Below are 22436 nucleotides of genomic sequence, written 5' to 3'. Positions count from 1 at the left end.
TGGGGAAGTCAGTCCAGACCGATACCTGCAGCCATCAACATCACAAGAACCCAGCCATCTGCATTTTAATCAGCCATCCCCAGGAACAATTGCTACAAATTAGCAATTGAAAGCCGACCCAGACCTTTCGGCGCCAGCAGGGGCTGACACAAAGAAAGGTAAACGACCACCCCCCGATCAAGGAATCGCCCCATTATTGGATCATATCGAACCAAGTGATTGGGACCAAGTCCAATCACTTGGAACCAGGTACGAGGTCCGCCCCGAGAGGCGGGAAGCCCCTGGGGACTATAAGAATAGGGGCCAAGTTCAACTCGACCCTTCTCCTGCTCGCAACCTTCGAGACCCTTCTACAAGAAAACTGTAGTAAGTCTTACTCCAGCTACCAGATAGGCGCTCCTGACTATCAACTTGTACCAGCTTTTGAATCCCGCAGGCTCAGAACCAATTCGAAAGACCATTCGTTTCCCTGACCTGGTGGGCCATTTCCAAAGTTAAGTATTGGCCTTTAGTGGTAGGTAGTAGTCTAGAAGTAGGATTATTGTATAAGTATTAATTGCTGTCTCTAATAAATGAGCGTTGATTTAACTCTTACTAAGCGGTGTGTTGCATTATTCATCATTACTTGGACTTGAACCACGTGGCGGTATCAGAAAGATACCTGGGGCGTCATTCTCCGACCCCCCAGTGTGTCGGAGAATGGCCGTTGGCCGCCGTGAATCCCGCCCCCGCCAGTTGCCAAAGTCTCCGGTACCAGATATTCGGTGGGGGCGGGAATTGGGCTGCGCCGGTTGGGGGGCCCCCCGCTGGATTCTCCGGCCCGGATGGGCCGAAGTCCCGCCAATAAATTGCCTGTCCCGCCGGCGTAAATTAGAGTACCTATTTACTGGCGGGACAAGGCGGCGTGGGCGAGCTCCGGGGTCCTGGGGGGGGGGGGGCGCGGGGCGATCTGACCCCGGGGGGTGCCCCCACGGTGGCCTGGCCCGCGATCGGGGCCCACCGATCCGCGGGCGGGCCTGTGCCGTGGGGGCACTCTTTCCCTTCCGCCTCCGCAACAGTCTCCACCATGGCGGAGGCGGAAGAGACTCTCCCCACTGCGCATGCGCGGGAACTGTCAGCGGCCGCTGACGCTCCCGCGCATGCGCCGCCCCGACATGTCATTTCCGCGCCAGCTGGCGGGGCAACAAAGTCCGTTTCCGCCAGCTGGCGGGGCGGAAATCCCTCCGGCGCCGGCCTAGCCCCTCAATGTTGGGGCTCGGCCCCCAAAGATGCAGAGCATTCCGCACCTTTGGGGCGGCGCGATGCCCGTCTGATTGGCGCCGTTTTGGGCGCCAGTCGGCGGACATCGCGCCGTTTGGGGAGAATTTCGCCCCTGGCGACTCATGAGCAAAGGTGACAGAATTAGAGCTAATAAAACTAAGGCTAAAACGAGCAACAACGGTCAACATAGGCTCAAGCAACACTAGACTACTACCTCTTTCAATTAGGCACTGTGCAGTTTCCCAGACTGAACATTGAGTTCAACAATTCCAGATCACAACCGCTTGCCCAATAGTTCTTTCAGCAGCTGCTGATGATTCTGGTTGTCCCAATTAGCCCTTCTCTACATCCATTAAAAAAAAAATATATATCCTCTTACTATCTCATTCTGTCTTACAGCATCATTTATCTTGTCATTCAATCCCTCCTGCCCTCCAACCTATCACTGAAATTCCTTTTTGTTCTTCCTCACACCCACCCAAACCAATCCCTTTACCTTGCCTCTGTACTTGCATAAAAGCTGTTATGGGTGTGATTCAGTGGCCTCATTGTGCCCAACTTGGTGTCAGGACGAGGCCATTGAATGTCACAAGAGGCCTCTTGTGAGATTTGGGACGTGAATGTCATGAGACGTCACAATCTGGTTCTCCCCCTCACTGGACGTCGTCCAGATCAGCATATTTAAATGAGCGGTATGACTCATTTAAATATACGTTCGCCAGATTCACCTGGTGCTCGGGGCTCAACAGCCGCATCTGGGAGACCTCGCCAGGGCACTGTTTAGTACTCGTCCACACAAAGGTGAACCAGTCATAATGGCACCGAGGGAGGGGATCCCCAGATGGTCAGGGATATAGCAGGATGGTAGCCTAGCTCTCGCCCTGGGCACCCAATAGTACAGAAGGCCAATAATTTTTTTTTTTTAATCGAACTTCCAGCTACTAGCTGAAAGCATGACATGACAACATTTCATGTTTTAATGTGTTTAATGCAACAAAATACTAAACACTCTATTTGTAAGCAATTACTCTCTTTGTAAGCAATTTATCTTTTAAACCACAGAGCAGAATACACCATTTTGTTTAGCACAACCAAAAATACACACTTCGCAGGTATACATCACACTGTCCTTTAAGTAGACATTCAATTCCCCTGAAATCATTCCAACGTAAATCTTGGCTTATGAAGGTTTAATTCGGTTCTTTCCCTTTCTCAGCTTGACAACTTCTATCCCAAAACGCTTCCACGGTGAGAGTATTACTGGATACTCTCCCTCCAGCTGAAGCTAGGTGAATCTTCCAGCCTTGTTTTAACTCCTCATGAATTCTGTCTTTTCAATCTGAGCATGAAATTCCACCTACATTTTGACAGTGAACCAGAGACTTACTGCTTCCATTTTCTCTTCCTCCCTGGAAGATTAACTGTGTCGGTGAGTTTTCAGGGATAACTTAGAAACCCTTCCCTTTTGAAAGTAAATTTTTACAATTATCTGAATTACAAAGGCCCTGTAACCAGTTAAAAATGCTGATTAGCTATCCTTGAGACCCCAATTCTCTTTCATCTTTTAAAGCATAACTGTTTACAACTTGACATTTTCAACACTTTCCTGGGACTGTCGAGATTCTTAATCTATACATTGTTAGCACACAGGCTACAATCCTTATCTCCAAGTCCTTGAACCTTCTTCCCAGTAAAACACACTGAGCCTCCTTTAATCTCTAACAATCAGAATGACCTATTCCAGCTCCTAATTTGTATCTTTGTATATAAACAACTAGGCTTGCAGTCAGTCAGGCAGGCTTCAAAACAGGTTGCATGACTCCCTTCCTTTTACCCAAAACATGACAGCTGACAAATCTCATAGTTGTTACACTAGCATATGCAGTAGTTTGTTTTTTATATTATTCTCAGTTCTACAGTGTACATAGATCCTTCCCTAAGGTATGCTGCCCAGGTCTGAACTCTCTATTTCAGGTGTAGTCCAACCTGGGCTTTGTATACCTGCAGGATGACTTCTAACCTCGCAATATATGCAAGAAATGATCAGCAGGCCAGGCAGCATATTTGGAGAGAGAAAAAGAGTTAACATTTCAGGATGTTGACCGTCCATCAGAATTTTTTTCTAGTTTTAACATGTTTTATGAGTGACTTACTATTTTGCATTTCCTGCATCTGCAGTATTTAACTTTTTTATGACTTTTAATTCCTTGTATTCTCATCCCCTATTTCAAAAGGCCAGCATTTAATTAGCTTTTTTGATTTGTGCTTGGAAACCTATCCTTGACATTTTAATGACCTATAAACATTGACATCTGGCCCTCCAATGTTTCTAGCTTTTCACCATTTAGAAAGTAGTCCGATCTATTCTTTTTGGCTCCAAAGTGGGTGACCTCATACTTGCCTGTAGTGTAATCCATTTGCCACTGTTTTACCCGTCCACTTAATCTGTTAATATTTCTTGTAATTTTATGTTCTATCTGCACTATTTACAATGCTGCCTATCTTATATTTTGTTTTATAAAGTCCCTGCAAAATGCTTATGGTATTGGATTAAAATTCCAATATAAATACAAGTTTTTGTTGTCTATCTTTGGCAAACCTGGCTCTCTATCCCCTTGTCAATGTGAATATGCTGAGGCCCTAACATGGATCCCTGTGGGCTACCAGAAGTCACATCTTGCCGTTTAGAGTATTCATTATCCCTACTCTTTGTCTCCTGCTGCTGAGCCAATTTCCTAATCAGATTGATATTCTACATGCAATTCCTTGAGCATACTGTACCTACCTATCACTTCAATTAACATGAAGGTTTGTTTCCTTCACCACCCTGTCTCATATATCTTTCAAGGTATTTGTAGAGATTGGTTTGAAGAAAAATTTCTTGATTACAATCCTAAACCTGTCTTTTATCAGTTTGTATCTCGGTCCTTGTGTTCAGCAATTGTAGTTTCACAAGTAATGTTGAAAACTGGCCTTTTCTATCACACTTTATTTTATATAACATTCATATGATGCCATGATATCCTGGGCTAGTGCACAGTCAATTCCAGCCCCACTTGACCCAGGCTCGCAGGACAGGTGAAATTAGAGTTTATTTAAAATACCGAGGTCCTTGGTTGAGGCCAATAAATTACAGTCACTAGGCGTGTAACTTTAAAACACAAGGAAGCTTTTATTAACAGTATTATAATTAAATGGACAGAAAATGTAACTGACTACCTAATACCTCTTTCCCATCCTCCCTCTTTCTAACTTGTCCCACTCTCTATACACACATACACACAAAGACAAACAACAGAGGGGAAAGGGTAGTGGATAGGGAAATGAAATCCATAATGCTCAGGGATAACTCCCAGTCCATGTCTTTCTGAAGTTTTTGCTTTGGTACTTCCTCCTTCTCGGCTCGAGATTATTTTCTCTGGCAAGGGTGTCTACTTTCTCTGCAGACTCACCATCATTTCGGGTTTACAACAAAGAGTGTGCGAGGCACTTGCTGTTTTCAGCACAAGAGAGCAGTTTATTCACTTCAGCAAGCAAAAGAGAGAGTTCCTTTTGTTGTGTTATGTACTCTGGGATAACACAGGCTGCAACTGGATGCAGCTTTAACCAAAAGATACTCCAGACCTTGAAGTTAGTTCAGTCTGATTTATTGAACCAGTAGCACAGTTAGCACAGTTCTCTATGAGTTTGACTCTCTGCTAACCTCAGTGTGGTTACTCTGTCTGACTGAACCAGACTAGCTCTTAGCCACGTGCTGGAGGTGTGATTCTGTAAATACACCCTGACTCACTCTGTAGATGTTCATCAGTGGAAAGAGGCGGAGTGTGAGTGTCTCATGCCTTTTATAGTGAGATACCACCCCTGAGTGTCCTGCCTGCTCATTGGTCATGACCTGTTCTCTGTGTTCATTAGCTGCCTGTCTGTATATCATTATCTGCATATCATGACACCTTTCACTTCCAAGGCCTAACCACTTCTGCCAAGTTCTTGCATTACGCAGGAACCAATCACTGACCGTTCTCAGGCAGAACACTGTCCTTGTCCAACTCACCGATTGCCAGTTAACCAATCGAATCGACTTCCTCCACAACCTGGTTCCTAAGATCCACTTGGTGCACAGAAGATTGGTTTCTTGGGATTCAGGTAGCGAGGGAATGGACGGGGCTCCATAAGTGGAACTTAACAAAGCTGGTGGAGGAGGCCAGGGAGGGTCTTAAGAGGTGGGATACACTGCACGTAATGTTGGGGGGGAGGGTCCAAGTGGTGAAAATGAATATTCTGGCGAGGTTCTTGTTTATCTTTCAGGCTCCTGATCTTTATACCAAAGGTCTTTTTTCGGAAAGTGGACACAATCATCTCTGACTTTGTATGGGCGGGGACGGTGCCGAGGGTGGGGAGGTCCCTGCTTCAGAGGCAGCAGGGGGGGTTGGCGTTGCCGAACTTGCTTCATTATTATTGGGCGGAGAATGTGGACAAGGCACGGTGGTGGTAGGAAGGAGAAGGGGTAGAGTGGGTTAAGATGGAGGAGGAATCTTGTAAGGGGTCTAGTTTGAGGGCTGTGGTGACGGCAGCATTGCCAATGGCTCCGAGTAGGTATTCAGGGAGCCCAGTGGTGCAGTCCACGATGAAGATATGGAATCAGCTGAGGAGGCATTTTAGGGTGGAAGGGATTTCGGTGCTAACGCCGCTGTGCGGGAATCATGCGTTTGAGCCGGGGGGAGGGGGGTGGGGGGGGGGGTGGATAGTGTATACAGGAGGTGGAGGGGAAGTGAGGCTGGTCAAGGTGAGGGATTTGTATTTGGAGGAAGGGTTTGCCAGTCTGGAGGAGCTAAGGGAGAGGGTAGAGCTGCCAAGGGGTAGTGAGTTCAGGTATCTACAGGTTAGGGACTTTGCACGAAAGGTCTGGAAGGGATTCCCGAGATTGCCGGGATACACCCTGCTGGAGCGACTGCTGCTTCCGGATGTGGAAGGGGAGGGAAGCATTGGGGATATGTATAAGTGGCTGGAGGAGCAGGGAGGCGAGCGGGTGGTGAAGATCAAGGAGAAATGGGAAGCGGAGTTGGAAATGGAGATCAAGACTTCCGGTTGCGGTGATGCCTTGCTAGCCGCACGTTTCGGCGGCTCCAGCTCCGACGGACCTTCGGGCTCTTTTAAGAGCCCCAACGGGAAATTTTTTGACGACGCAACCCGGTGTGGGGTGAGTGAGAAGGGAGACCCCCCCAACGAAGGAGGAAAAAACCAGCGGCGGCGGCTGCAGCGCGAGGAATCGTCGACCAAAGGGTCAGAAAGGGAGAAGCACAAGATGGCGGCGGAGAAAGCGCAGGCGACATGGGGGCCTGAGCAGGATGAATTTTTGAGATGGTGCGTGGAGCTGCTGAAGAGGGAGGTGCTGACCCCGATGCTACAGGCAATTGAGGGGCTCAAGGAGACACAAAAGACCCAGGAGACAGAGCTCCGCGTGGTGGAGCAGAAGGTGACACATAATGAGGACGAGATCCTGGGCCTGGCGGTTAAGACACAGACGCACGAGGCACTTCATAAGAAGTGTACTGAAAGGATCGAGGCCCGAGAAAACGGAGCGCGAAGGAAGAACCTTCGGATACTGGGTCTCCCTGAGGGTGTGGAAGGAGTGGACTGTGGAGCCTATGCAAGTACGATGCTGAGCTCACTGATGGGTGCTGAGGCCCCTACGGGCCCCTTGGAGGTGGAGTGGGCACATCGGATCCCGGCGAGAAGACCAAAAGCGGGAGAACCACCCAGGGCGATAATCGTGCGATTTCACCGCCTTAAGGATAGAGAAGAGGCCCTGAGATGGGCTAAAAAGGTGCGGAGTAGCAGATGGGAGAATGCAGTGGTACGGGTGTACCAGGATTGGAGTGCGGAGGTGGCGAGAAGGAGGGCGAGCTTTAACCGAGCCAAAGAGGTGTTGCATAAAAGGAAGGTGAAGTTCGGGATGCTGCAGCCGGCAAGACTATGGGTCACGTATCAGGAGAGACACCATTATTTCGAGACCGCGGAGGAAGCATGGACCTTTATCAAAGAGGAGAAATTGGATCGGAACTGAGGGACTGATGCCGCAGGAAATGTTATTGTTAATGTTATGGTTGAAATTAATGGAGAAGTAAATTGGGAAGGGGGGAGACATTGGGAAATGTGGGCGCCGGTGAGGGGGGAAAGATGGGACATAGTTGGAGAATGGGGAAGGGGAGGGGGAGGGGAAAGGGAGCTGCGCCATAAGAGGCGGGTCAGGTAAAGGGATGTTCCCACGCCAGAAAGAATATGGCGGGAAGACAGGCGCAAGGTGGATGGGAGTTCCCCACACGGGGGGGTCGAGGAGTGAGCAGGAGTAGCCGGGGTCAGTTGAAGTCAGCTGACTTACGGAAGTAATATGGGGGGAGCAATCACGCCAGAAAGAGATCTAGCGGGGGAGGGGGGGGGACAACTGGGTTGCTGCTGCGGAAATCCAGAAGGAAATGGCTAAAGAGTGGGTGGACGGGGATGGTATGCGACGCTGGGGGAGCGAGTGGGAGCGCGGAGGCAGGATATGGGACTGGCCTAGAGAAGGTAATGGCTAGTCGATACGCGAGGGGGGCAGGTAGCCCCCTAGTGAGGCTGATCACGTGGAACGTGAGAGGCCTGAACGGACCGATAAAAAGGGCCCCGAGTGCTCGCGCATTTGAAAGGACTAAGGGCAGACGTGGCTATGCTCCAAGAGACGCACCTAAAGGTGGCGGACCAAGTTAGGTTAAGGAAAGGATGGGTGGGGCAGGTGTTCCACTCAGGACTAGATGCAAAGAACAGAGGGGTGGCCATTTTGGTGGGGAAACGGGTAGCATTTGAAGCAAAGAACATCGTAGCAGATAGCGGAGGTAGATATGTAATGGTGAGTGGCAGGCTGGAGGGAATGGAGGTCGTGTTGGTTAATGTGTATGCCCCAAACTGGGACGATGTGGGATTTATGAGACGGATGCTGGGGCGTATACCGGACCTGGAGGTAGGAAACTTGATTTTAGGAGGGGACTTTAATACTGTGCTGGACCCGGGGCTAGATAGGACCGGAAGAAGGCCGGCAGCGGCCAAGGTACTTAAGGGGTTTATGGACCAAATGGGGGGAGTGGATCCATGGCGATTTCTTAGACCTAGGGCTAGAGAGTTCTCCTTCTTCTCCCATGTCCATAAAGTGTACTCCCGGATAGATTTTTTTGTTTTGGGAAGGTCGTTGATCTCTAGGGTGGAAGAAGCTGAGTATTCAGCCATAGCGGTTTCGGACCATGCCCCACATTGGGTGGACCTGGAATTAGGAGAGGAAAGGGAGCAGAGAGCACTCTGCCGATTAGATGTGGGATTGATGGCGGATGAGGGAGTGTGTGCAAGAGTGCGGGGGTGTATTGAGAGATACCTGGAGGTCAATGACGACGGCGAGGTCCCTGTGGGAGTGGTATGGGAAGCACTAAAAGCGGTGGTCAGAGGAGAGCTGATCTCCATTGAGGCCCACAAAAGGAAAACAGAGGCCAAGGAAAGGGAAAGATTACTGGGGGAGATCTTAAGGGTGGATAGGGAATTTGCAGAGACCCAGGAGGAGGGACTGTACAGGGAGAGGAGACGACTCCAGACAGAGTTTGACCTACTGACCACCAGAAAGGCGGAGGTACTGTGGAGGAAGGCACAGGGGAGGAGGTACGAATATGGGGAAAAGGCTAGTCGCCTGTTGGCTCATCAATTGCGAAAGAGGACAGCAGCGAGGGAGATAGGAGGAATTAGAGACGAAAAGGGAGACACGGTGCGAAGGGCAGGAAAGATAAATGAGGTGTTCAAGACCTTCTATGAGGGACTGTATAGGTCTCAACCCCCAGAGGGAGAGGAGGGAATGCGGCAGTTCCTGGACCAATTGAGGTTCCCGAAAGTGGAGGAGCAGGAGGTGGCAGGCCTGGGGGCACCGATTGGGGTGGACGAGGTTATTAAGGGACTAGGAAGCATGCAAGCAGGGAAGGCTCCGGGACCAGACGGGTTCCCGGTGGAATATTACAGAAAATATGTGGACTTGTTGGCCCCGTTGATGGTGAGGACGTTCAATGAGGCCAGGGAAGGAGGGACTTTACCCCCGACGATGTCGGAGGCGACGATATCGCTAATTTTGAAGAGGGATAAAGATCCGTTGCAGTGCGGGTCCTATAGACCTATTTCATTATTGAACGTGGACGCCAAATTGTTGGCAAAGGTACTGGCATCGAGGATAGAGGACTGTGTCCCGGGGGTGATGCACGAAGACCAGACAGGGTTTGTAAAAGGGAGACAACTGAATATTAACGTGCGACGACTATTAGGGGTGATAATGATGCCCCCAGTGGAGGGGGAGGCAGAGATAGTGGCGGCAATGGATGCAGAGAAGGCATTTGATAGGGTGGAGTGGGAGTATTTATGGGAAGTGTTAAGGAGGTTTGGGTTCGGGAACGGGTTTATTAGCTGGGTTAAACTTCTTTATGGGGCTCCAACGGCAAGTGTAGTTACGGGGCGACAAAGATCGGAGTATTTCCGACTATATAGGGGAACAAGACAGGGATGCCCGCTGTCTCCATTGTTGTTCGCGTTGGCAATTGAACCTCTGGCCATGGCTTTGAGAGACTCCAGGAAATGGAGAGGGGTGATTAGAGGGGGAGAAGAACACCGAGTCTCGTTATACGCAGATGACCTATTGTTATACGTGTCGGACCCAGCGGGGGAGATGATAGAGGTTATGCGAATGTTGAGGGAGTTCGGGGATTTCTCGGGGTATAGGCTAAACATGGGGAAGAACAAATTATTTGTGATACATCCAGGGGACCAGAGTAGAGAGATAGAAGGTCTGCCTCTAAGGAAAGTGGAAAGAAACTTCCGATACCTGGGGATTCAAATCGCTAGGAGCTGGGGAACCTTGCATAGACTTAATCTGACACGGCTGGTAGAACAAATGGCAGAGGACTTCAAGAGGTGGGACATGCAGCCTCTGTCGCTGGCGGGCAGGGTGCAAGCAATTAAGATGATGGTCCTCCCGAGGTTCTTATTTGTATTTCAATGTCTCCCTATACTAATCACTAAGACCTTTTTTAATAAAATAGACAGGAGTATCACGAGCTTCGTGTGGGCAGGGAAAGTTCCGAGAGTGAGGAGGGGGTTCCTTCAGCGTAGTAGGGACAGAGGAGGATTGGCACTACCGAACTTGGGCGATTACTATTGGGCCGCCAATGTGGCAATGATCCGTAAATGGATGATGGAGGATGAGGGAGCGGCGTGGAAAAGACTGGAGAGAAAGTCCTGTAAAGGGACGAGTTTAGAGGCGCTGGTGACGGCGCCGCTACCCTTCTCGCCAAAAAAGTTTACCACGAACCCGGTGGTGGCGGCAACATTGAATATCTGGGGACAATGGAGGTGACAGAGAGGGGTGCGGGGTGCCCTGGTGGGGTCCCCAATTAGGAACAACCATAGGTTCGCCCCAGGAAGATTGGATGGAGGATTTCAGAGCTGGCACCAGTTGGGAATTAGGAGGGTGGGAGATTTATTTATAGATGGGACCTTTGCGAGCTTGGGAGCATTGGAGGAAAAGTATAAGTTGCCCCGGGGAAACTTCTTGAGATATATGCAGGTGAGGGCGTTTACTAGACAACAGGTGAGGGAATTTCCGTTGCTCCCGACACAGGGGATTCAGGACAGAGTGCTTTCAGGGGTGTGGGTCGGAGAGGGCAAGGTGTCAGAGATATACCGAGAGATGAGGGAAGAGGGGGAGGAGTCGGTGGGCGAACTAAAAGGAAAGTGGGAAGAAGAATTAGGGGAGGAGATAGAGGAGGGTATGTGGGCTGATGCCCTAAGCAGGGTAAATTCCTCTTCCTCATGCGCCAGGCTTAGCCTGATTCAATTTAAGGTGCTACATAGAGCACACATAACGGGAGCAAGATTGAGCAGGTTCTTTGGAGTGGAGGACAAATGTGGGAGGTGTGGCGGGAGCCCGGCAAACCACGCACATATGTTTTGGGCGTGCCCGGCACTGGAAGGGTATTGGAAGGGAGTGACGGGAGTGATTTCGAAGGTGGTGAAGGCCCGGGTCAAACCAGGCTGGGGGGTTAGCTCTATTTGGAGTTGCGGATGAGCCGGGAGTGCAGGAGGCGAAAGAGGCCAACCTTGTGGCCTTTGCGTCCCGAGTAGCCCGGCGCAGGATCCTACTCATGTGGAAGGAGGTGAAACCCCCCGGACTGGAGGTCTGGGTAAACGATATGGCGGGGTTCATTAAACTGGAGCAGATAAAGTTTGCCCTGAGAGGATCGGCTCAAGGGTTCACCAGGTGGTGGCAGCCATTTCTCGACTACCTAGGGGAACGTTAGAGGGAAGACAGATGACTAGCAGCAGCAACCCAGGGGGGAGGGGGGGGGTTTAGTTTAGTTTATGTCAAATGATTATGGGGTTTAGTTACTTGTGTATTGTTAAAAAAAAAAATCTTTACTGTTACGTTTGCTTTGTAAGAGGGAAAAAATTGTTGTTTGGAAAACATTTTCAATAAAATATATTTTTTTAAAAAAGGAAATGGAGATCAATTGGGGAGTATGGAGTGAGGCACTGTGAAGGGTAAACGGGACCTCCTCTTGTGCAAGGATGAGCCTGATGCAGTTTAAGGTGGTACACAGGGTGATTATGACTCGGGCGAGAATGAGTGGGTTCTTTCAGGGGGTAGCAGATGTGTGTGAGAGGTGTGGGCGGGGGCCAGCGAATCACACGCACATGTTTTGGGGTTGCGAAAAATTGGGAAGATTCTGGGTGGGAGTGTTTGCGGTCTTAGCCAGGATAGTGGAGGAGGGGGTGGATCCGGACCCTTTGATGGCGATATTTGGGGTTTTGGGGAAGCCGGAGCTCATGGAGAGGAGGAAGGCCAATGTCATGGCCTTTGTCTCTGTGATTGCACGGCGATAAATTTTGCTGGAGTGGCGGTCGGCATCGCCACGGGGGTAGCAGCATGGTTGGGTGACCTATATGACTTCCTGCGGTTAGAGAAGATAAAAGTATGAGTTAAGGGGCTCAGCAGGGGAGTTTGAGAAAAGGTGGGGGATGTTTGTGACCATGTTTGAGGAGCTGTTTGTCGGAGGGGGGTGAGGGGTTGGGTGATAGGGGGAGGGTGAAAAAGGAGAAAAATCTGTACAAACTGTATAGCTGATTGTTGGGAAGTATGTTTTCGGGGGTGTTTATTTGCTGTAACCTACTTTGATACAAGTTTATAATAAAATGCGTTTTTTTAAAAAAAGGAGTCTTGTTTCGCCTCTCCAAAAACAAAACCTGGGGATGGTGCCCTGGCAAGCAGACTGTTTCAACAGAGTCTTCTGTTTAAAGGCACATAGCAATTATTGGCCCATGGACCAAAATAATAAAAATAAAATCAAAGAAATGGGAACAATGGAAATATGTAGGAGGAACTCTTGCAATAACGTGAAATAAATCTATATGATGTATTTACTTCCTAACATTTCATCATAATTCTGTCCTTTAACACTGCAAAACAGCATTGTGGTCCATCTCTGTGCTAGATCAGTGTTTATTTCAGTATCAATCTGACCCCAAAACTAGCCAGTTTTCAGGGAGGCGCATGTTTTCTCAACCAGCCGAAACATTTAAAAAGCTAAAGATAAAATTAAGTTCCTGAGTATTCTCACTTGCCTCTGGGTTTGATTTCTACTTTGTTTCTTCTCCACATGCAGCTTAGTCATCCAGTGGAGGTTTGTGAATCGAGTGCAGAAACAGATGAACGCCTTTATGGAGGTAATGGTTGTTATTGTAAAGTCGAATGCAATATTCATCACAAACTGTTGGCTTCATATGCCAGCAAATGTTACCGTATTCATAACTTGCAAGGTGTTAATTGAAGAATGAAATGTGCACGCCAGGGTTTCTGCTTGTGGATTTTTGAATTCCAAATACACAGCTTTCCACAAGAGTGTATGTGGGATGAAATGTTTCCTCTGTTGAATTTTGTGTTTCTCCCAGCTGCACAAGTAGTTATTGTAAACATATATTTTTGTTCAGACTTCAGAGTTGGTTGATTGCGCTAGCATTTCGTTAAATATTAGCAATCACTGGGGGAGAAGAAGACATGTGTAGTGGTTTATGATACCACAAGGTGGTGCTCAGAACACTTTAAATCAAATATTTCACTTTGTGCATGGAACATTTTATTGACTTATATTCATGCATAACTGACATACTTTAGTTTCTGCACAAATGTTTTGAGTCGGTTAGTAGGTCCTTGTGTCATTCAGAGTCTGTCGGATTTTCAATTTTTGCGTACTTAAATAATGTTAATCTATGTATATTTGGATAATACGTTAGTGAGGGTTTTTTTTTTCACGACTGTCCACCTAAGAAATTCCGTGTTACTGATCATGGATTCTGTGAGTCCTTGCATGGCTGATGAGCCTAATCCTGGAGCCGCATCTTCAACCACACACTTGGCTGGAGTTTCTGGGAGGTGGGGTCAGTCCTTGGACTCTAGATTGCTGGTACTCTTTCTCAGGCTTCTTTCCCAAGCCTTCTCTTGCCATCGGGTGTCCATGAAGAATTGTGACCCTTCAATCAGGAGGTTCCTACAAGAAGGTCTCTTCTGAGCATGGGTCTCCCAGACATTGACATCTATGTTGCATTTCTTGAGGTAAGCCTTCAGGGTGTCTTTGAAGAGCTTCCTTTGCCCTCCTTTTATTCGGGAGCCTTCCTTGAGCTGAGAAAAGATTTGCTCAGTGCGTAATAAGTGCAATAAAAAGTGCAAGTCATTGTTTTCTATCCGAAAATGCATCTTCATGCAGATCAGTGTTGCAGCTCATTGAACAGCCAATGAAATGTAGCTATGGAGTAGCAGTGTGGGAGTTCACATTTTCAAATCCTCTCATGACCACATAGATGCTAAGCAGAGGTCAGGAATTAGGGGAAAAGTGCTTTGGCTTCTGTGCAGCACTTAACTCCTAATTATATACCAATTTGGCAAAGTAACAGCCAAACCTAGTCACTTTGAGTGCAAATTGTAAAGAGAAAAAACAAAATATTTTTCAACATGCTCCTAAGAGAAATACTTGGCTAATTCGGGTCTTCAAATTTTCAAACATCCAAAATGTATGTATTTGAAATTACTTATTTGGTGTAGTATTCATAATGTTTTGTACTCAAGTGGTGATAATTTTTCTTGACTGAAATTCATTTGCAGGGCTTCACGGAACTCATCCCTATTGACTTGATTAAAATATTTGATGAAAATGAACTTGAGGTTAGTGTTCTTCGTGTTTTTTTTCCTGTCCGGATATAACATTGAACAACAACTCCAACATCCACATCCCACAGATTGGATGTATTAAACTACAGTCTCCTCGTAATTTGGAGTTGTTATAAACTTGCAAAAGATTTAATTATCCAGCGGCTCTAATGCAGCACGAGAACCATTTTTGCATAATTTCTAATTTGGATCAACAAGATAACACAAATTCAGCAGGCCCACATCTAGACAAGGCTGCAGCCAAACTTAGTCCATATTTATGTTCACCTTTAAAATATAAATTTGTTTTCATGCTTGCATGCATTGATTTTTGTTATTGACTTAAAGTGATGATGTAATACTAACCCTTTGAAGTCCCAGAGTTGCATTGCCTTTTCTGTTACTGAACTTCACATTGTATTGCACGTACAGCACAGAAACAGGCCACTGGGCTGAACTGTTCTATACTGACAAAAGCTCCACAAGAACCTCTTCCCACCTCCCTCCTTCCAATCCTATTACCTTATCCTTTTCCATTCTATTCTCCCTCATGCTTCTCTACTTTCCCTTTAAATGCATCTTCGCTATTTACATCAACAAGTAGTTGTGGTGCTGAGTTTATTATCCTTCCTATTCTTTGGGTAAAGAAGATTATACTGGATTTATTGGTGACTACCTTCTATTTATGACCCTATCTTGTATTTCTGGCCCGTTAGTTTTAGTCTTTTCCACAAGTGGAAACACCTTCTTGACATCTCTCCTCTTAACACTTACATATGAGCTCACCCCTCTACCTTCTCCTTTCAATTGAAACAAGAGCACCAACCTGCTCATCCCCCGGTCCTGGTGTCATTGTTGTGAATCATTTTTGCACTTATTCCAATGCCTCCATATCATTGTTGCATCATTAAACTGAGCATAAATTTAACAATAGTTTTTCTGCTTTTCAACTTAATTCCTGTAAAAATGAACCCATCTCTGGTTTGCTTTTTTTTTTCCAGCTGTGTTAATCTGGCCACTATTTTTAATGATTTGTGTAAATGAATCCCCAAATCTCTTTGCCCTTTGACCCCATTTAAGCCCCTGTCATTCAAGCAATATTACTTGGCAGTCCCTATTCTTTCTGTGATTGATTCTAAGACAGTGAAGCTGCTCACTGACTCTTCCAGCAAACACCTTCCCTTTAAATCTGTATAAATTAGAATTTTGATTGTCCAGGTCATCCAAATAGGCTGCACTACCTTCTCGGGCAAGTATGTCCTTCTTCAGGTAAGGAGACCAAAACTGCACACAGTTCTCCATGTGGCCTCACCAATGCCCTCTTTGATTGTAGTAAGATCTCTTAAATCTTATACTCCAGTTCATCTTTGCCATTTGCTTTCTTTTTTTAAAATATTTTTATTCCGGAGTTTTCAATTTTACAACATACAGAAAAGACAATCAAGTTTATACAATTTTTATAGAACTACCCACACCGACCAATGCAACACTTCCCTCTTTTATTTAATCCCCCTGCCCACCTACCCACCCCCCTGCTATTTGCTGATGACAACCAGCTCTTTAAAGAAAGTAATAAACGGCATTCACCTTGAATAGAATCCCTCCTCCGACCCCCTAATGGAGCATTTGATATTTTTTCCAAGTGCAGGAACTCCGACAGGTCCCCCAGCCATGCCGTCACCTTAGGCAGCACCAATGCTCTTCACCCGAGCAAGACCCATCTCCGGGCTATCAGAGAGGCAAAGGCCAGGATGTCAGTCTTCTTTCCCCCCCCCCCCCCCCTGCAATCCCGGTCCGTCCGATATTCTAAAGTTGGCCACCCAAGGGCATGGCTCCACTTTAACTCCCAAAATCTCCAACATAGTCTCGAAGGACACCCAGAACGACCAACTTAGGACAGGACCAAAACATGCGAGTGGTTTGCCAGCCCCCTTGAACAAACCTCGTAACAATCCTGCACCCCTGTAAAGAACCCACTCGCCCATGCCCTTGTCATGTGCACCCTGTGCGCCACTTTAAACTGAATAGAACTCAGTCTTGCTCACAGGAGGTAGAATTAATCCTATGTAAACCCTCACTCCACACACCCCCCTAAAAAGCACAACTCAACTCTTCCTCCCATTTTCCCTTTATTTCCTCCAGTGAACCAATCAACTGCCCATAAATATCAGATATCTTCCCTTCCCCTATCTCATCCAAGGCATCACCTTCTCCATCAGAGAGGGGGCCGGCAGCCGAGGAAACTTAGAGAGTTCCTTCCGAAAAAGTTCCATACCTGTAAGTATCTAAACCAGTCTCCTTCTCCACCAGCTCCTCCAGCCCAACAAATCTACTCTCCATGAACAAATCTCTAAACTTCTCCACCTCCTCCCTCTCCCAGATCTTATATGTAAAAATCCATCCCAGCTGGTATAAATCTATGGTTCCTGCAGATCGGCGCCATTCGCGACACAAATTCCAGTTTAATGTGCTGTCTAAATTGGTTTCATATTCTCAGAGAAGCTGTTCCCGTTGGACTAATAGAGTACTTGGCCAGCGAGAACAGAAGAAGAGCAGTAATAAGTGCCCTCAAACTTGAACCTATATAGGAGGTCTCCTTCATCCGCCCTCAAACCTACCCCACGTCCTCAACCCACCCCTGCACTTTCTCAATGTTCGCCACTCAGTAATCATTCATCAAATTAGGTAATGCCAATACCCCTCTCCAACTGTCTATCCCCTGCAGGAACACCCTATGCACTGGGGGGGGTCTTACCCACCCACACACAGGTCGAGATCAGCTTGTTAATCCTGCCAAAAGCAACTTAGGCAGAAAGATTGGGAGACTCTGAAACACAAACAAGAACCTTGGAAGAATGTTCATTTTAACCGTCTGGACACTTCCCACCAATTATAACGAGAGGGCAACCATATCGTCAAATCCCCCTTCACCCCGCCACAGACTGGCCAAGTTCATTTTGTGCAACAAGAACCAATTATGAGCCACCCATGTCCCCAGGTACCTACAAGTAGTCCTGGCCAGTTGAAATAGTAATCTCTCCAGATCAGCTTCCTTCCCTGGAGGGTTCACCGGGAATACTTCACTCTTTGCCACGTTCAATCTATATGCTGAGAAGGAACCAAACTTTATCAACGCTTCCATTACCTTCCTCACATTAGCGAGAGGGTCTGTAACATACAATAATAAGTCGGCCGCGTGCAGGGACACCCTGTGTTCCCTACCTTCCTTCTCTCTGCCCTTCCACCTGGCTGATGAAACAAGTGCGATAGCCAACGGCTAGATCGTCAAATCGAACAGTAACGGGGAAAGTGAACATCCCTGCCTTGTACCCCTGTACGACAGAAAGTACCCTGAACGTAATGCATTGATGCAAATGCATTGGGCACCCTATACAAAACCGTAATCCACAAAATGAAATGAAAAAAATGAAATGAAATGAAAATCGCTTATTGTCACAAGTAGGCTTCAAATGAAGTTACTGTGAAAAGCCCCTAGTCGCCACATTCCGGCGCCTGTTCGGGGATGCTGGTACAGGAATGAACCTAGGCCCAAAGCCAAACCACCCCACTACCTCAAGATGGTACCCTCACCCAGTAATGGGCGACAGCACCACATTTAGGAGTCTCCTAATGTTTTTTTTTAAATAAATATTTTATTGAAAATTTTTGGTCAACCAACACAGTACATTGTGCATCCTTTACACAACATTATAACAATACAGATAATAATGACCTTTTTTATACAAACAAAAAACAACAAATAAATAAATATTAAATAACAAAAATGAAAACTAGCCCTAATTGGCAACTGCCTTGTCACAGGCTATACCCCCCCCCCACCCCCCCATCCCTCCCCCCCCCCCCCCCCCCCCCCCAAGTCCTGGGCTGCTGCTGCTGCCTTCTTTTTTCCCCCATCTATCTTTCCGCAAGATATTCGACGAACGGTTGCCACCGCCTGGTGAACCCTTGAGCCGACCCCCTTAGGACGAACTTAATCCGCTCTAGCTTTATGAACCCCGCCATATCATTTATCCAGGTCTCCACCCCCGGGGGCTTGGCTTCTTTCCACATTAGCAATATCCTGCGCCGGGCTACTAGGGACGCAAAGGCCAAAACATCGGCCTCTCTCGCCTCCTGCACTCCCGGCTCTTGTGCAACCCCAAATATAGCCAACCCCCAGCTTGGTTCGACCCGGACTCCTACTACTTTTGAAAGCGCCTTTGTCACCCCCACCCAAAACCCCTGTAGTGCCGGGCATGACCAAAACATATGGGTATGATTCGCTGGGCTTCTCGAGCACCTCGCACACCTATCCTCCACCCCAAAAAATTTACTGAGCCGTGTTCCAGTCATATGTGCCCTGTGTAATACCTTAAACTGAATCAGGCTTAGCCTGGCGCACGAGGACGACGAGTTTACCCTGTTTAGGGCATCTGCCCACAGCCCCTCCTCGATCTCCTCCCCTAGCTCTTCTTCCCATTTCCCTTTTAGTTCGTCCACCATAGTCTCCCCTTCGTCCCTCATTTCCCGATATATATCCGACACCTTACCATCCCCCACCCATGTCTTTGAGATGACTCTGTCCTGCACCTCTTGTGTCGGGAGCTGCGGGAATTCCCTCACCTGTTGCCTCGCAAAAGCCCTCAATTGCATGTACCTGAATGCATTCCCTTGGGGCAACCCATATTTCTCGGTCAGCGCTCCCAGACTTGCGAACTTCCCGTCCACAAATAGATCTTTCAGTTGCGTTATTCCTGCTCTTTGCCACATTCCATATCCCCCATCCATTCCCCCCGGGGCAAACCTATGGTTGTTTCTTATCGGGGACCCCCCCAATGCTCCGGTCTTTCCCCTATGTCGTCTCCACTGTCCCCAAATCTTCAGTGTAGCTACCACCACCGGGCTCGTGGTGTAGTTCCTCGGTGAGAACGGCAATGGGGCTGTCACCATAGCCTGCAGGCTGGTCCCCCTACAGGACGCCCTCTCTAATCTCTTCCACGCCGCACCCTCCTCCTCTCCCATCCACTTACTCACCATTGAAATATTAGCGGCCCAATAATACTCACTTAGGCTCGGTAATGCCAGCCCCCCCCTATCCCTACTACGCTGTAAGAATCCCTTCCTCACTCTCGGAGTCTTCCCGGCCCAAACAAAACCAATGATGCTCTTTTCTATCCTTTTAAAAAAAGCCTTCGTGATCACCACCGGGAGGCACTGAAACACAAAGAGGAATCTCGGGAGGACCACCATCTTAACCGCCTGCACCCTCCCTGCCATTGACAGTGCTACCATATCCCATCTCTTGAAATCTTCCTCCATCTGTTCCACCAACCGCGTTAAATTTAGCCTGTGCAATGTGCCCCAATTCTTAGCTATCTGGATCCCCAGGTAACGAAAGTCTCTTGTTACCTTCCTCAACGGTAGGTCTTCTATTTCTCTACTCTGCTCCCCTGGATGCACCACAAACAGCTCACTCTTATACCCTGAAAAATCCCCAAACTCCCCAAGTATCCGCATTATTTCTGGCATCCCCTCCGCCGGATCCGCCACATATAGTAGCAGATCATCCGCATATAAAGATACCGGGTGTTCTTCTCCTCCCCTAAGTACTCCCCTCCATCTCTTGGAACCTCTCAGCGCTATCGCCAGGGGCTCAATCGCCAGTGCAAACAGTAATGGGGACAGAGGACATCCCTGCCTTGTCCCTCTATGGAGCCGAAAATATGCCGATCCCCGTCCATTCGTGACCACACTCGCCACTGGGGCCCTATACAACAGCTGCACCCATCTAACATACCCCTCTCCAAAACCAAATCTCCTCAACACCTCCCACAGATAATCCCATTCCACTCTATCAAATGCTTTCTCGGCATCCATCGCCACTACTATCTCCGTTTCACCCTCTGGTGGGGCCATCATCATTACCCCTAACAGCCTCCGTATATTTGTGTTCAGCTGTCTCCCCTTCACAAACCCAGTTTGGTCCTCGTGAACCACCCCCGGGACACATTCCTCTATTCTCATTGCCATTACCTTGGCCAGGACCTTGGCATCTACATTTAGGAGGGAAATTGGTCTGTAGGATCCGCATTGTAGCGGATCCTTTTCCTTCTTTAAGAGAAGCGATATCGTTGCTTCAGACATAGTCGGGGGCAGTTGTCCCCTTTCCTTTGCCTCGTTAAAGGTCCTCGTCAGTACCGGGGCGAGCAAGTCCAAATACTTTCTGTAAAATTCAACTGGGAATCCGTCCGGTCCCGGGGCCTTTCCCGTCTGCATGTTCCTAATTCCTTTCACAACTTCTTCTACCGTAATCTGTGCTCCCAGTCCCACCCTTTCCTGCTCTTCCACCTTGGGAATTTCCAGCCGATCCAAAATATCCATCATTCTCTCCCTCCCATCCGGGGGTTGAGCTTCATACAATTTTTTATAAAATGTCTTGAACACTTCATTCACTCTCTCCGCCCCCCGCTCCATCTCTCCTTCCTCATCCCTCACTCCCCCTATTTCCCTCGCTGCTCCCCTTTTCCTCAATTGGTGTGCCAGCAATCTGCTCGCCTTCTCCCCATATTCATACTGTACACCCTGCGCCTTCCTCCATTGTGCCTCTGCAGTGCCTGTAGTCAGCAAGTCAAATTCCACATGCAGCCTTTGCCTTTCCCTGTACAGTCCCTCCTCCGGTGCTTCCGCATATTGTCTGTCCACCCTCAAAAGTTCTTGCAGCAACCGCTCCCGTTCCTTACTCTCCTGCTTCCCTTTATGTGCCCTTATTGATATCAGCTCCCCCCTAACCACCGCCTTCAACGCCTCCCAGACCACTCCCACCTGAACCTCCCCATTGTCATTGAGTTCCAAGTACTTTTCAATACATCCCCTCACCCTTAGGCACACCCCCTCATCCGCCATTAGTCCCATGTCCATTCTCCAGGGTGGGCGCCCTCCTGTTTCCTCCCCTATCTCCAAGTCTACCCAGTGTGGGGCATGATCCGAAATGGCTATAGCCGTATATTCCGTTCCCCTCACCTTCGGGATCAATGCCCTACCCAACACAAAAAAGTCTATGCGCGAATAGACTTTATGGACATAGGAGAAAAACGAGAACTCCTTACTCCTAGGTCTACTGAATCTCCACGGGTCCACACCTCCCATCTGCTCCATAAAATCCTTAAGCACCTTGGCTGCTGCCGGCCTCCTACCAGTCCTGGACTTCGACCTATCCAGCCTTGGTTCCAACACCGTGTTAAAGTCTCCCCTCATTATCAGCTTTCCCGTCTCTAGGTCCGGGATGCGTCCTAGCATTCGCCTCATAAAGTTGGCATCATCCCAGTTCGGGGCATACACGTTTACCAAAACCACCATCTCTCCCTGTAATTTGCCACTCACCATCACGTATCTGCCCCCGTTATCCACCACTATAGTCTTTGCCTCGAACATTACCCGCTTCCCCACTAATATAGCCACCCCCCTGTTTTTCGCATCCAGCCCCGAATGGAACACCTGCCCCACCCATCCTTTACGCAGCCTAACCTGGTCTATCAGTTTCAGGTGCGTTTCCTGTAACATAACCACATCTGCTTTAAGTTTCTTAAGGTGTGCGAGTACTCGTGCCCTCTTTATCGGCCCGTTGAGCCCTCTCACGTTCCACGTGATCAGCCGAGTTGGGGGGCTTCCCACCCCCACCCCTTGCCGGTTAGCCATCATCTTTTTCCAGCTTCTCACCCAGTTAGGAGTCTCCTAATGTCCTAATGTTGACCGACAATTGCCGGCGCTTAACAAACCCTGTCTGATCTTCGGATATTACCCCTGGCAGGCATCCCTCTAAGTGAGTTGCCAACAGCTTTGCACAGCATTCAACAGAGAGATGGGCTGATATGGCCCACACTCCACGGGATCTTTATCCTTCTTCAGGATTACGGAATGGATGCCT

The 22436-nt window shown here is 48.2% G+C and overlaps 1 protein-coding gene across 13 annotated transcripts in view; it reads left to right on the top strand.

The window, feature by feature from the left end:
- Positions 1 to 22436, top strand: part of nedd4l (NEDD4 like E3 ubiquitin protein ligase) — a 635409-nt gene that overhangs the window by 574638 nt on the left and 38335 nt on the right. For all 13 annotated transcript variants that reach the window (XR_011940295.1, XR_011940294.1, XR_011940293.1 and 10 more), the window contains 2 exons: positions 12975 to 13035; positions 14468 to 14527. Coding sequence is in view for 7 of the 13 variants with exons in the window: in XM_072497353.1 (XP_072353454.1) it covers positions 12975 to 13035; positions 14468 to 14527 (121 nt within the window). In the remaining 6 variants the exon portion in view is untranslated. The remainder of the gene's footprint in view (positions 1 to 12974; positions 13036 to 14467; positions 14528 to 22436) is intronic.

Source organism: Scyliorhinus torazame, chromosome 3 (assembly GCF_047496885.1).
Source record: "Scyliorhinus torazame isolate Kashiwa2021f chromosome 3, sScyTor2.1, whole genome shotgun sequence".
NCBI classification, from domain to species: Eukaryota; Metazoa; Chordata; class Chondrichthyes; order Carcharhiniformes; family Scyliorhinidae; genus Scyliorhinus; species Scyliorhinus torazame.
The sequence above is the reverse complement of the archived record's forward strand: the minus strand, read 5'-3'. Positions and strand labels throughout refer to the sequence as shown.